At 46.3% G+C, this 14,414-nt stretch overlaps 1 protein-coding gene across 1 annotated transcript in view; it reads right to left on the bottom strand.

Moving 5' to 3' along the window:
• Window positions 1-174: 174 nt before the first annotated feature.
• The window catches only part of HADHA (hydroxyacyl-CoA dehydrogenase trifunctional multienzyme complex subunit alpha), a 36,219-nt gene continuing 21,979 nt past the window's right edge, over window positions 175-14,414 (bottom strand). The window contains exons 11-20 of the mRNA XM_036335128.1: window positions 13,205-13,314; window positions 12,638-12,772; window positions 9,896-10,067; window positions 5,142-5,228; window positions 3,560-3,700; window positions 3,085-3,153; window positions 2,209-2,404; window positions 1,411-1,525; window positions 738-883; window positions 175-650 (exon numbers count right to left, since the gene is read on the bottom strand). Coding sequence (XP_036191021.1) covers window positions 508-650; window positions 738-883; window positions 1,411-1,525; window positions 2,209-2,404; window positions 3,085-3,153; window positions 3,560-3,700; window positions 5,142-5,228; window positions 9,896-10,067; window positions 12,638-12,772; window positions 13,205-13,314 — 1,314 coding nt within the window. The 3' untranslated portion in view covers window positions 175-507. The remainder of the gene's footprint in view (window positions 651-737; window positions 884-1,410; window positions 1,526-2,208; window positions 2,405-3,084; window positions 3,154-3,559; window positions 3,701-5,141; window positions 5,229-9,895; window positions 10,068-12,637; window positions 12,773-13,204; window positions 13,315-14,414) is intronic.

Here is a 14,414-nt window from a genome sequence, read left to right as displayed (position 1 = left end):
AAGGCTTCAGCCTCAGAAAGTCCCGCCCTCTGTATCACAGTCTCTCCCTTCAGGTGCTGCTCAGAAGTCAACATTCTTACCCCAAAGCATAGGCCTTCTCCCAGCCCACTCCTTGAAGGAGGGGTTTAAACCAGAAGGGCAAAGACAGTAGAAAAAGGAACAAGCAGGCAGGGAGGCTGATAAATAAGTTTGGTTTTTATTATCCTGTGTTTGGCTGAGTGTGTGACTGCCCTCACCACCACTGGCTTCCTGGGAGGAACGCTGCCACTTTGGGTCTTGGGCTCATAGATTCGTGAGCACAGTGGGTTCCACCTTCCAACAGGAAGTGCAAACACAGCCAGACTTCACCGGGAGGAAGAGACCGTCTTAGCCGAAGGCACTTTAATCAAGGCACACACCCAATGCCAGTGTTTGTCTTCCCTCCGGTTACGGATAAATCTAGGTGCCACTGTTGGAGACCAGCACTGCGGCAGGTGGGTTAGTGGGGAGCGAGCAGGTGTGAGCTGCTCACTGGTAAAACTTCTTGTTAGCGCTAGCCTGGTCGATCAGCAGCTGGCATGGGGTGAACTGTTTCCCGTAGGCAGCCTCGTACCTCTTGAGCCGGTCCACTATCTTCTGAGCACCATACAGATCCACGAAGCGGAAGGGCCCTGCGGGGGAAGCAGGACTTTGTTGAAGGAGACAGCCATACGAGCTCTAAGATAAAGCAAGCTACCTCCCCAACCTCCAAGGCCCACCTCCAAGACAGGGGGGGAAGCCGAGTCCAAAGACCGCTCCGATGTCTCCCTCTGCAGGTGTGGCCAAGATCTCTTCCTGCAGGCACATGGCGGCCTCGTTCACGAACCGCGACACCAGGCGGTACTGGATGTCTTCGTCAGAGGAGCTGCCAACAGGGAGGGGCATTCAGGCAGAGAAGAGCAGGAGGGAGGCTTGCAGGAGCCACACAGGGATGAGAGCTCGACTCCAGCTTTAGAGAAGGTGCTGCCGGGAGGCCAGCCTTTCCCGGAAAAAGACTGGGTAGAGCTACTTGCCCTGATTAACCAGAAACAGCACCTAGAACAGGATCTGCAACAGCTAGATAAGCACCTCTAGGTATCAGCAATGGCCAATTACAAACGATACTAAAGGGTGTGGAGCCAGAAGGGGCCTGGGACAACGGTCTTTCTAGCTGCTCTCTGGGACCTTCAGAGGGAAGGCTGGAGCAGGGGTCTACCAAGGCTGGGCGGCAGTTCTCCCCTGATGCGGGCAGAGAATGAGGTGGCATGCAGAAGGCAAAAGTACAGAGCACTATGCCAGCATCGGGGGTGTTCACAGTCAGGTACGGTGATCATAACAGAGACGGAAGAGGGGCTGAGAAGCTTTGGCTGATGAGGAACGTTTCCATGCCATAAGCCACTCAAATTGACTTACACTTCAGGCTTAGGAGACACCTGCAGGCCTGCCAAAACACTATCCATTTCAGAATTCAAATCCTTACTCTTCACACCCTCCTTGTAGACGTAAAAGCCCTTCCCAGACTTGCGACCTAGAAGCAGGAAAAGGTAGAGTTAAAATTCTTAGAGCCCGGGCCTGAGAAATCACTTCCCTCCCTGCTGGTCTGCGGTAAAGCTCCCGCCTCTCCTGCCTCTTGCCTGTGTTCCCGAGTTTTGAATCTAGCTAACCCTAGACATCTGGTGTTTGTCAGAGAGCTCACAGAGCAGGAAGAGAGGTCTTAGGGTTTGGACATCTTTGTATCTGTATGGGAAAGGCCAGCTGGGTGAGTTTTAATGCCCAGATGTGCAACACCACGACCTGGGATGCCCAGGTCCTGGCACTGATTTTGCTGCTTTTTGCTGCTACTTTCAAAAGAGAAAGCCACCTCTCGGTGGGCCTCAACTGTACACTCTGTAGGTAGAGCTACTTTCTCCACACAGGTGGCCAGCAGCATGGTCATGCAGGTCACAGATGTCTGAGGCCCTGGGCAGGAGGAAAATACTCGTCGATCTGGCGTAACTGGGGCCAGGTAGTGGCGGAGCTTCAGAAGGCCAGGGTTTTACCTTTTGTCCATAATCCACAGGCCCACACTAAGGAGAGGTTGTCATGCAGTCATTTTTGAAATTCCCTATGATACCAGGAAACACACATGGGCCTCTGTAACTCCTTGGTCTCCAAAAGCTGTTCGGAACTTGTGACTGATGGAGCTCATTGTGTTTCTTTGAGGATACTCACCCAGGAAGCCCTTGGCCACCATCTGTTTCAGCAGCTCCAGGCTTCCACCTGCAAACCTCTCCCCAAAGGCTTTGCCTAGGTCTTCTGCTACATGTTTTGCTACATCAACACCAACTTCATCCACCAGTGTGGCAGCACCCACAGGAAAGCCAAAGCCCGTGGTCAGGGAATCCAGCTTCTTAGGGCCAACGCCTTCCTGAATGGGAAGGAAAGCAGGGACCTCAGGGGAAGGCCATCCCTGGTCCCCCACACGGGTTCCCTGTGCAACAGCCACTTCTCTTCTGGCTGCCACCTGGCCAGGCCCAGGACTGGGGCTGTTTCAGTCAGGGAAACACAAGAGGTTTGGGAGTCACACAGGCAAAAAGTCTGAGCCTTCCCTAACCTTTAAGGAAGTCTAGAGATGAAAGGTATTCATTTCCTTGTCTGCAATTCTGAATCTCAATAACCAGAAGATTCCATGGCAGACAGGGCTGGTTCCCAGGACTGAGAGGAGAGAGAGTCCAAGAAGCAGTGCTGCAGAGCCCCGGGATCCTGTGTCTAAGTGCCTGTGAATGACCTGTAGGGCCACCGGGGGGATGGGCTTGCACAGAAGCAGACACAACACCAATCAGACCATGCAGGCTCTGTTCTGGATGGCCCCTGTCGCTAAGGGGATGCAGAAACAGCACAGAAGAGCATGCTGGGAGGCCTGTGGACTAATGGAGCAGAGCCTATGCCTCCCCACTCCCGTGCAGAAAGGGATGCCACGAAAGGGCCTTCTTGGAGAAGAGTCAGGGGTAGTGCATTAGAAGGAAGCTTCTCATCCTGACATCAGCAGTTCAGGGGACTGGTTTAAGGTGTGGAAGAGGCCTCAAACATTCCGAGAGCAATACCAACCTGGAGAATTCTGATGACTTCAGACATCATGGGTGCGAGACACCTCGTGGTATAGAAGCCAGGTCCATCCTGCCAAGGGGGAGAACATGAACTTGGGGCCCCTCTGTTGCAGATACTACCCAAGTCTGAAAGCAGCCTCCCTTTCCCAGATATCATTTCAGAGTTCAAGGTGATCATAACCTCAATCAGAATCCTTAAAATGAAATGGCAAGGGAAGCCACAGCCAGGAGCAGCAGGGCTGGAATCCAAGAGCACAGCATGCGGTTTCATGGTCACCGAAAGGCTGGGAACCTGCCACGTCCCAGACTTGCCCCACTCCAACCCTGACTCAGTGGTACAGTCAACACCACTATCCATACTGTACACAATCAAGGGGAAGTCCTATCAAAAGGAACGAGTTATAAATAAGCCTGGAGGGATGAGGAGTCTTAATAAAACTTATCCAAGTCTGCCGCTTTGTTCCACAGCTCCTTACCTTAACTACAATGATGACCTTCCCCTGCTTGAGACCAACTGCTACAGCGGACGCAGTCGTGTCCTTAGACGTCTTCTCGGTTGTGATAATCTCCAGCAGCTGCATCTTGTCCACAGGAGAGAAGTAGTGCATGCCAATCACCTGGCAAGGGGAACAAAAAGCCAACAGTTCACGCTGAGGAGGAAACGTAGCAGCTTCTCGCTGGGAAGCACTGGAAAGAAAAGCGGTGTGATCCAGGAGCACGGCCTGGCAGAGTCAAGTGGTTTGGTCCATGGTTCTTTGGTCAAAAGTTCAGTATGTTCAGAGAGGGCTTACTGGATCCTCCTCCATCTGCTTCTAGGCCTTTTCACTGAGGGCAACTGGTCCTACCAACAACTGGTACCAAAATCATGGCTAAAGGCCAAATTAGAGTTATCAGGGAAGAATGGAGGGTCCACTTGTATTAATGCTGACGGTTTAGGTGAGAGGGTCTACTTTTTGTGGGGGGAGAAGGGACAGACAGGACGCCGTCACTTCTGGGCAAACTGAGATGGTTGGTCCCTTTGGCCTTACTTGCATACGAATGACATCAGGTGATGAGAATTATCTGAGATCCTGCAGGCTAGACTGCAAAGCGCGATGCTTGCTCCTCTCCACTGGGGAGAACGAGAGGTGGCAGCAAAGGAACAAGAGGGCTCCTCTGCTGACTTTAAATGCTGCGGAGTTGCTCTGCGTGTGGTGACCATGCCAGACTGTCCACCTGCCTTCACACTGTGTTGTGTCTTCCCTAGTGTCACACTGTCAGCTGCCACTTCCCCCTGTGACTTTTTCCTGCATCACTGAGCCGGCCTCTATCCGGCCCTAATCTGCTGTGTGCTAGGAAATTAGCAAACTATTAAAATAGGAATAAAGAGGCTTTTGTGTTTTTAGTACATGGATAATGTGTTAACCTTTCAAATCCTTCAAGTCTTTTCCACTTCCTGCCTACCTTTGGCTGGTTCTGGTTGGATGAGGCCAACTGGGTCCTCCTAAGAGGTGAGGTGTTTCATTTATCCTTGAGGGTTTTCACTTTCCCTTGATTTTACTCTGGTGGATAGCAGAAGCCCAAAGATCATGCTGTGGTCCTCATTTCAAATCGCTGAAAGTCCTTCCACACCCACCCCTTCCATGTCCTGGGTCAAAGGTCTAAGTAACCCCCACAGATAGAGACATCCTACCACACCCCCTGATTCTCATTCCTGAGTCTGGAACTGGAACCAAACCTGTTCTGGACAGTCAGTCACCAGAGTCTGCTATGTAGATGAAGTGATATTTTGGAGCATCCCTTCTTAGGGCCTATCTTTCAATACCTAATTGTAATAAAGGTGGGTTTCATAGTCTGAACCTGAATAATTATACCCATGAGGATGCAAATCACCTATAGAAGCATTTTTAGTTGTACTTTACTTGTTCCTGCATAACACACTGATCATGGTACTAGCTTTTTTGTGCCCAGTTTTGAGGAATACGTTGTCAGCCCCACCCACTTCATAATCCACACCAGTCCCTTCTCAATGAGTCTGAGGCTGTAAGACATTTCAGGGTTTTTCTCTTCAAAATTTACCTTCTCAGGTCTTTTGCTGACAGAAGCAATTTCATTGATTGGGAGAGCCGATGTGTTACTGGCAAAAACACAATGAGCTGGAATCACCTGCAGGGGAAAAGCATTGAAGAATGTGTCACGTGGGCCTGGGAGGTGACTAGAGTCCAAAGTCAAGCTGAGTGACACTTGGGCCCAGCCATCCTCTCACCCAGAACTGCGCGGACTGCACACACTGGCCTGACATTTCCGACTTCCAGGGCATGTGTTGAGGAATGTGTCGGCCTTGTTCTCTTTTCCATTCAGCCTTCCAGTTATGGCCCATCCTAAGGTCACCTAATCCTAACCTGGAGACTACACCCCAACAGTTACATAAATAAGTCACTTCAGATAAACACTGAAAAAAGGTGACCTTGAATCAAAACTCAGTCATTTCAATATACAGCATGGGTGTCAGTCCTCTTCTTGTTTGGATCTGCCCTCAAGTCTGAAAGCTTATGACACCCCCGCCCTTCACCTTTATAAGAATAAGCCATAAAGTGCATGCCTACCTCATTTTATACACTGTGCTACTAAAAAGCGATACACCACTATAATTATATCTACAGTACATGAATACTATTAACTATCAGCTTTATCAACCTGCAGAATAGTCTATAATGTAGACCCTTCTCAGCATTCTGTCCATGATCCCAAATTATTCATGTTTGTAATTCAGATGCCTGGATGAAAACATGGAAAGCACACCTGTGGCATTTGTGCAAATCTGGGACAGGGAGAAGCCTAACATCAAAGATGAAAATTGAGGTTCAAGATATATTCAACACACTGAAAGCTGAGTGTAAAACAAGATAAATTAGAATGGGGATAAAGTATTGCACTAAGATTTTTTAAAAAGGGAAAAAAAGAACTAAACGGCACCTGATGAACAAGACCTGAACTGGCAGTGATCCCCTGATAAAGGTCCCAGGATTTTAGTTCATCAAAGTATAATGTGAGTTGACAGCAGAGCACGACTGTAAGAAAGCTACCGCAGTCTCCACTTACAATACGGTGGTACAGTGTCCAATGCTGGTGGCAAAATTCTTTATGAAGAACAAACCAATGTCTCCAAAGATGGCTGGCAAGAACTCTTCCCCTCTTGTACATGTCTGCTGGTCCTCCATCCAGGAGAAGAGTCTATTTCCCTCCCCTGAATCTGAGCTGGCCTGTGACTTGCTTTGACCAATGGAATGCAGCAGAAGTGACTGCCAGTTCCAGGCCTAGCCTTAAGCCCAGTAGCTTCTGCGTTTGCCCTCTTGGAAGGCAGCAGCCATGCTGTAGAGAAGTTCTGGCTGACTGCTAGTGCGGGAGGCCACCAGCAGAGGGAGGCCACTGGGAGGCGCTCCAACCAAGCTTTCTGCTGAATGCAGTCATATGAGCTGAGTGAAACCACATGGTTCAGGACCAGCCGCCTCTAGGAAGCCCTATCCAAACTGCAGAACTGTGAATTGTTTTCACGTGGTTTGTCATATGGCAACAGAGCACTGAGACATGATGAAGATACTAAAGGGACAACCAAGACAGTGAGAAGTTTGGAGAGAAGGTTTGTGAAGAATGTCAAAGGAGTGGGTTAGACGGTCATCTAATAGCAATGCTCACTACTCAAAACACCTAGAGTGTTGTCAAGTCAGCACCATGTTATTTGTATCATGTATTAGCCCACTCTCTGTTTGTCTAACTGTAGGCTAGTCTAGGCATCAGCTCTATCTCATGCCTGGATTACTGCCATTTCTTCTTTTCTGGGCTCTTTCTTTATATTACAAGTACTTGTTTTGTTTCTGTCATCCCATCTCAAGAACTGTGACAAAGAGCATTTGGGATAAAGACCAAAGCAGCCCAGCTGGCATGACTCAGTGGTTGAGCGTTGACCTATGAACCAGGAGGTCATGGTTCAATTCCTGGTCAGGGCACATGCCCAGGTTTCAGGCTCGATCCCCTGTGTGGGGCATGCAGGAGGCAACCGATCAATGCTTCTCTCTCATCATTGATGTTTCTATTTCTCTTTCCCTCTCTCTTCCTCTCTGAAATCAATAACATATATATATGTGTGTGTGTGTGTGTGTGTGTGTGTGTGTGTGTGTGTATATATATATATATATATATATATATATATATTTAAAAAAGCAGTATTTCCACAAAGCAGCCATTTGAATCCTGCCTGTTGAAATTGTTTCTCCCTATTTCCTTTGCTGCCTAGACCTGAAGAACTTCTGTTATGGCTTACGGTCAACCCCAAATGGTGAGAAATCTGCCTCTACTCTGCTGGGGTCCAACCCCAGCGGGTCCAGGGGTCCCCAAAGGTGTGGACGGAGTCGGCGAAGAAGGAATGACACGGAGATAGCGTTCAGTTGATCAGCAGCCTAGCCAGGATCTCCAGCCAGGATCTCCAGCCAGGTTCTGTGGCCATGTTCCCTCGCTAGGTTCTCCAGCCAGGTTCTGTCCAGGTTCTCCAGCCAGGTTCAGTCACCAGGTTCTAGTCAGGTTCTCTTGCCAATTTCTGTAGTCAGGTTCAGTCCAGGATCTTTTGCCATGTTCTCTCGCTAGGTTCTGTCTCTAGGTTCTGAGGCCAGTTTCTGTCCAGGAACTTTTGCCATGTTCTCTCCAGCGAAGTTCTTCTGTCTCTAGAGAACGTTCTGTGTAGGTTCTGTGCCTAGGTTCCGTCTCTCTTGGTTCTGTATTCTAAGTTCTGTGTTCTAAGCTCTGTATTCTAAGTTCTGACTCTTGCTGTCTTGTTACATCTGTATTTATACCAGTTGATTCAATCCTATCAATCTCTATTACAAAGGTTAGGGTGTTTCTTATCTCCATTCCAGGGAGTAAAGATTATGTAGCTTAAGCATGATTGTTCGTAGTTAAAGTGATTAATTACCCACCTGGCACTTAGTTAAGAGGTTTTATTCCCTCCCTAACTTCAGGGGAAAATCCCTACCTGGGGAAACAACCTTTCTCAGAGACCTTGGTTAAAACACATAGTGCCAAGAAGGTGAGCAAACATATTAAGAACAGTATGCCATATATGCCAGGTCCCTTGAAACAGCAAGGATGGACCAGCTCCCGGCAAATTCCCCCTTTTTTATTTTTTAAAAGCAGGCATTAAAAAGAAAAAACCCCAAATGCTCTCTTGTATCCATTTTAAGAGTAGGATTGGCGCTTTCCGCTATTACCTGAGTCCTGATCTATCACCCCAGGGAGAGCTTGCCAATCCTGCACTTTCCCGGGGTGGAAAGGCTGCAGTGGGGTTAAGGATAAGGCTCCTTGGGCCTACCTTCTCCCATGCCTTTACATTTACCTTTCCTTCCTCAGAAAAGCATGGACATGCTTCTTGTATAAAACGTTCTGTCTGACTGGGAGTAACCTTAATTCCTCTGCTAGCAAGCATATGTGTTAAAGATCAATACAGAGTCTTATTTCTTTAGACTCAGTATGGCACATCTTCTTAATCTAAGAATCAATACAGAGTCTTCTTTCTTTGGACTCAGTATGGCACAGCTTCTCAATCTAAGTTCTGTACTATCCACCTTCTTACCCTACTTATCCTCTATAGGGGGGTCTGCAGTACCCTGTGGTGGAGTCCTATCCGTCCCGAGTGTGGGGTTCTCAATGGGGGGGGGGGGCTTACCTAGGGGAATCCTGTTCCAGGGGTTCCCAAAGGTGTGGACGGAGTCGGCGAAGAGTATCCACCCTCTTCCTACGGTGGAGTCCTATCCATCCCTATCCTATCCTAGGTAGGTGGGGCTTACCTAGGGGTCCCTGTTCGGGCGCCAGATGCTGGGGTCCAACCCCAGCGGGTCCAGGGGTCCCCAAAGGTGTGGACGGAGTCGGCGAAGAAGGAAGGACACGGAGACAGCATTCAGTTCATCAGCGGCCTAGCCAGGATCTCCAGCCAGGATCTCCAGCCAGGTTCTGTGGCCATGTTCCCTCGCTAGGTTCTCCAGCCAGGTTCTGTCCAGGTTCTCCAGCCAGGTTCAGTCACCAGGTTCTAGTCAGGTTCTCTTGCCAATTTCTGTAGTCAGGTTCAGTCCAGGATCTTTTGCCATGTTCTCTCGCTAGGTTCTGTCTCTAGGTTCTGAGGCCAGTTTCTGTCCAGGAACTTTTGCCATGTTCTCTCCAGCGAAGTTCTTCTGTCTCTAGAGAACGTTCTGTGTAGGTTCTGTGCCTAGGTTCCGTCTCTCTTGGTTCTGTATTCTAAGTTCTGTGTTCTAAGCTCTGTATTCTAAGTTCTGACTCTTGCTGTCTTGTTACATCTGTATTTATACCAGTTGATTCAATCCTATCAATCTCTATTACAAAGGTTAGGGCGTTTCTTATCTCCATTCCAGGGAGTAAAGATTATGTAGCTTAAGCATGATTGTTCGTAGTTAAAGTGATTAATTACCCGCCTGGCACTAGTTAAGAGGTTTTATTCCCTCCCTAACTTCAGGGGAAAATCCCTACCTGGGGAAACAACCTTTCTCAGAGACCTTGGTTAAAACACATAGTGAGGTTATCTGTATGCTTGGGTGACTGAACTCCCATATCGGCTAACAAACCTGTGCTTAGGATAATAAGCTACTTCATTTTCCTCCCATAGGACTTACACTTGACATTTACAGCATGCAGCGTGCATGAGCGCACATAAGAACTTAGGCTTGGGCTCCTCATAAAAAGAACAATGAGTTTCCTGTAGTTCCTTAAACCCCATATCTGTGTCCTCCACTCACTATACTAGGATTCAAGTACTCAGGCCCCTTACTTACCGCTTCTACTTCCTTCAGTACTTTGTGCTTAAGATTAATGTCCTCAAAAACAGCTTCAATCACCATGTCGGCCTTTTCAAAACCCTGGTAATCAAGCTGCCCAGTCAAGTTGTTGAAAATGAAGTCTCTTTCAAATGATGTTAGAGTTTTCTTCTTCACTTTATCGTTCAGTCTAGAAAAAAAAATTTCTAGTCAAAAGGGAAGAGTAGGAAACTAACATTTATTGACTGTCCATGGGCCAGAGAGTATATTATGTTTTCCACCAACTCTGTGAGGTCTTATTCCCATTTTGAGGGAGCTGACTTGCTCAAAAAGACTCAGAGCGACTTGTGGTCAAAGAGCTAGGTACCAGGGTACCTAGGGCACAAGGATTCAAAGACAGCGAACCCCCAAGTCCACATTCTTTCTCTTACAAGATGCCTCTCAGAGCCCAATTTACATAAACTGTATCATTCATAAAACAGTTTTGCCATGAGGAGTAAACACAAATACTAGAATGGCAAAACTAAGAGCAGCTCTCAGCCAACCCATGTCCCTAGACCATATGGCTTTATACTTGCTTAAAAATCATTTGGTTATTCTGTATTTATAATTTTCTAGAGGACAGAGACCAAGAATTATTTCTTATATTCTTAACCAACTTTCCAGTCAATACCTAGTAGCATATTGTATTGATCACATAAAATATTAACTCAAGGTTTCTTCTTTCCCACTGAGAGCTAAAAGGATTTCTGCTACTCAAACATTTATCTGATTATTTTTTACTAGAGGCCTGATGCACGAAATTCGTGCAAGGAGCTAGGCCCTTGCAGCCCCATCTTTGTTGGGAAGGTCGTCTGGCTGTCTAGTCTAATTAGCATATTATACTTTCATTATTATAGATTGCCAAGGAAAACAGGTTCTCTTAGGTTTTCATCTGACCATATTTTCAGAATAAATGACCTAGAGTTTTCCTTTGAATGAAGAATGAAGCTAAAGCCCCTCCACTAATTTCCTTTACCAAAAAGAAAAATTAAAGCCACAAGGTAAGTTCAAAGAAGTATGCAAGTCTTAAAAGTATGGGTTCAAACCTCCTGGTTTCTGAAAACCATGTCAGCAAACAATACAACTTGTCAGAGTTCAAGATATAATCAGTTGCTCTAATGCCAATGCCTAATGAAACTATTTCTGAGGGAGGACAGGATCCATGTAGGTCCCAAGCCAGCAGTCTGGTGAGGGGCATTCACCGGAGCCTGGTGTTTCTAAGGTAAAAGGGAAACCAGGACACCTGGACCCAAAAGAGATCCAGGGAGGAAGCTGTTCTAGAGTAGCAGTTTCTCACTAGGTGACTATGAAATGCTGCGGGGCGCTTGCAGGCTAGTCTAAGAGCGATGCTGATGTCTAGCACACGTGCTTTCTTTTGCTCCAACTCCTTGTTATTTTAAAATAATCTGCCAAAATGATTAAATCTGCCAGGTCCCTGGTAGCAATAGATGAGCTTCTCTGCAGAAAAGGGGTAAAAACATGCTTTAAGCTATCTAATCCACTTGAGAAACAAAAAAATGCTCACTCAGCTAAAAGTCACATGCAGGTATTCTAAGTGCAGCCAGCCTGTCCATTGCAGTGGAGCAGAGAACTGAGCTGAAACCAATTCCCATCTGGAGAAGCTGCTGCTCCACTATTCCCCTCTGAAAAACAGGCAGCAAGTGTGTGTGGGGAGAGGGTTAGGTGAGCAGAGGGAGAATAATGTTTACTCTTTATTAATTCAGAGGTAAGATGGAGACAGTCTTATAAAGCCTCAGGCACTGTGGAACCAAATCAATCAACTGCTTCTCCACAGTCACGCCAGTCAACAAGGCTCAAGAGTTCTGGTCCCAGTGCTACCTTCAATGTGCAGTGACTCACATTTCCTCATTCCTAACCTCAGTTCTCTCCACAAAGACAGGCCATAACAATAAGCTATTACATGGAAACTATCAAATTCACAATTTTCAGTCTGATACCAAAGTACAAAATAAATGTCATTGCCGAAACCGGTTTGGCTCAGTGGATAGAGCGTTGGCCTGCGGACTGAAAGGTCCCAGGTTCGATTCCGGTCAAGGGCATGTGCCTGGGTTGCGGGCATATCCCCAGTGGGAGATGTGCAGGAGGCAGCTGATCGATGTTTCTCTCTCATCGATGTTTCTGACTCTCTATCTCTCTCCCTTCCTCTCTGTAAAAAATCAATAAAATATATTTAAAAAAAAAAAAAATAAATGTCATTTAAAAATATCTAATAGATAAAGATTTTTCTTCTGCACTCAAAGACTACAGAGTCTAATAATACTAATAGTTTATAATATAATATCTGTGACAACATGAAGTAAAGGAAGGAATTAGCATTTCAAAAAATCAGCCCTAGCCGGTTTGGCTCAGTGCATAGAGCCTCCACAGTTGGACTGAAGGGTCACAGGCTCAATTCCAGTCAAGGGCACGTACCTCGGTAGTAGGCCTGATCCCTGCAGGAGGCAACCAATCAATGTGTTCCAAATGTATTCATCTCTCACATTGATGCTTCTCTCTGTGTGTCTCTCCCGCTCCCTTCCACTCTCTTTAAAAGTCAATGGAAAAATATCCTCAGGTGAGGATTAACAACAAGATCAAAGGAAACAAAGCTCAGCTATGGAGCATCTAGTACTCATCATGTTCAGCAAAAAGGAATCAATGATGGCAAAAAGCCACTAAACCATTCTAACTCCTGGCAATGGCAGAAAGCAGGCTTACCCTTTGAACACTTGTTGCTGTCCTCGGCCCAGCCCGGTTAGCGTAGCATCTTTAAGTATTGTCTGTAGGCCCTTGTCCACAGAGACTTGGGCAATGCCAGCTCCCATCAGCCCTGCACCAAGAACAGCGAGGTGCCTGAAAGGCAAGGATAAAAAGACTTCTAGTAAACAACTTTTAATCATTTCCGTAAAAGCAGGAGAATGCCCAAGTTACCATCCAATAAACCAACTAAAGCAGACATAATCATAAGGTATTTCAAATAATTATTTATAAAAATACACCTTTAATAAATGACTGATTTTCAAAGTTAAATTCAAAAATCCTTTAGGTCTATAAGAATTGGACTACCCAAGAAGATCGAATCATATTGATCTTCAATCATGCCGAGATCACTGAAAAGAAAGCCAAAAAGTTCTTGGTAGGAATAGGGATCTAACGTGCCCAGGACAGAGGTAGTTTATGGCAAGATTGAAGACATAAATCTAGCTCTGCAGATCTTCCCAAAGACACCTACAAGCTTAGCACGTGGGAAAGTCCACAGGGCTTCCTGGGAAGAGTTTAACTTACTTAACCTCCTTCTGTGGCATTCCAAATTTATTCTTCTTGCACAGGACCTGACCATGGTACAGCCCTATCAAGGCCTTTGATTCTCTGGTCATCGCAAGCTCTCCAAATTTCTGAAATGTACAAAAGAACAAGGAAAAGTAGAACTTCACAGTCTCGGTGATATGGATTCCTTCCGTGTGGTTTCTCTGGGGAACAGAGGTCACACAAGCAAAGCCACAGGCCCTCAGGGTCTCAGCGGTGCCTGTGCTGGCATCTGTCTCCTATGGACGCGTCTTCTCTTTACCCTTCTCATCTGCAGCACTTTCCGACTACTGCTTTCAAAGGTGCTGGATAGAACTAAGCTCATTCTCTAGAGTCATGGTAACCCTTTTCATGGCATTAGTGTGTCAGAGCCAAAATGGATCTTCATGATCATCTCAAGCAACCCTCTTGGCTTAAAGATAGGGAAGAGGAGGCCCAGAAAAATTAAATGACCTTGTTCACAGTCACACTGCCTCAGAGTGGCAGAAATGGAACCTGAACCCAAGCAGTATGACTTTCAACTCCAGTTCTCTTGCCACTGTAGCAGGTGGCCCACACGGGACCTACCACTTTAAAAAGTATATCACCACTTATGGAGAACAAGTCTCAACTTAGTGGTGAGGAGCACGGGCTTTAGAGTCTGGTCTGACAGAACGGGGTTTGAATCCTGGCTTTGCCATTTCTCAGTTGTGAAGCTTTCTTCATCCTTAAAATGGGAAAACAATGCCTCTTTTAACAGTATTGTGGGGATTAAATGAGAACACTAGTAAATGACTAGGGTCTCAATGTTAGCTATTGTCATCACCAATATTACTAGAATTTATTGTTATAATTACAAGGTTCCAAATAGTATTCCAAAGAAGGAATCCCTCTAATAAAGTTGCTATCATGTCCTCATAAAACATGAAACACTGCTCTACAGAATCAATGCTTTACTAATCTTGATTTAGCAGTGATTCCACAAACCAGTGATTTTCAAAGTGTGGGTAGAAATCCATCAGTGTTCATGAATTTAATGGGTAGTGCTAAGTAGAATAGACAGGAAAAACCTAGTACAACACATGCAGGGTGGACAATTATTGATGCATAAAATATGCTTCCATTTTACTGATGGAAGAGAATAAATCAGAAGTGCACTGCAGTAAGCAGTAAGTACAGACATGTTTTCTTTGGAACTTGTCCTGAGATC

The sequence above is a fragment of the Myotis myotis genome, unplaced genomic scaffold (genome assembly GCF_014108235.1).
Source record: "Myotis myotis isolate mMyoMyo1 unplaced genomic scaffold, mMyoMyo1.p scaffold_m19_p_14, whole genome shotgun sequence".
Classification (NCBI taxonomy): domain Eukaryota; kingdom Metazoa; phylum Chordata; class Mammalia; order Chiroptera; family Vespertilionidae; genus Myotis; species Myotis myotis.
The sequence above is the reverse complement of the archived record's forward strand: the minus strand, read 5'-3'. Positions and strand labels throughout refer to the sequence as shown.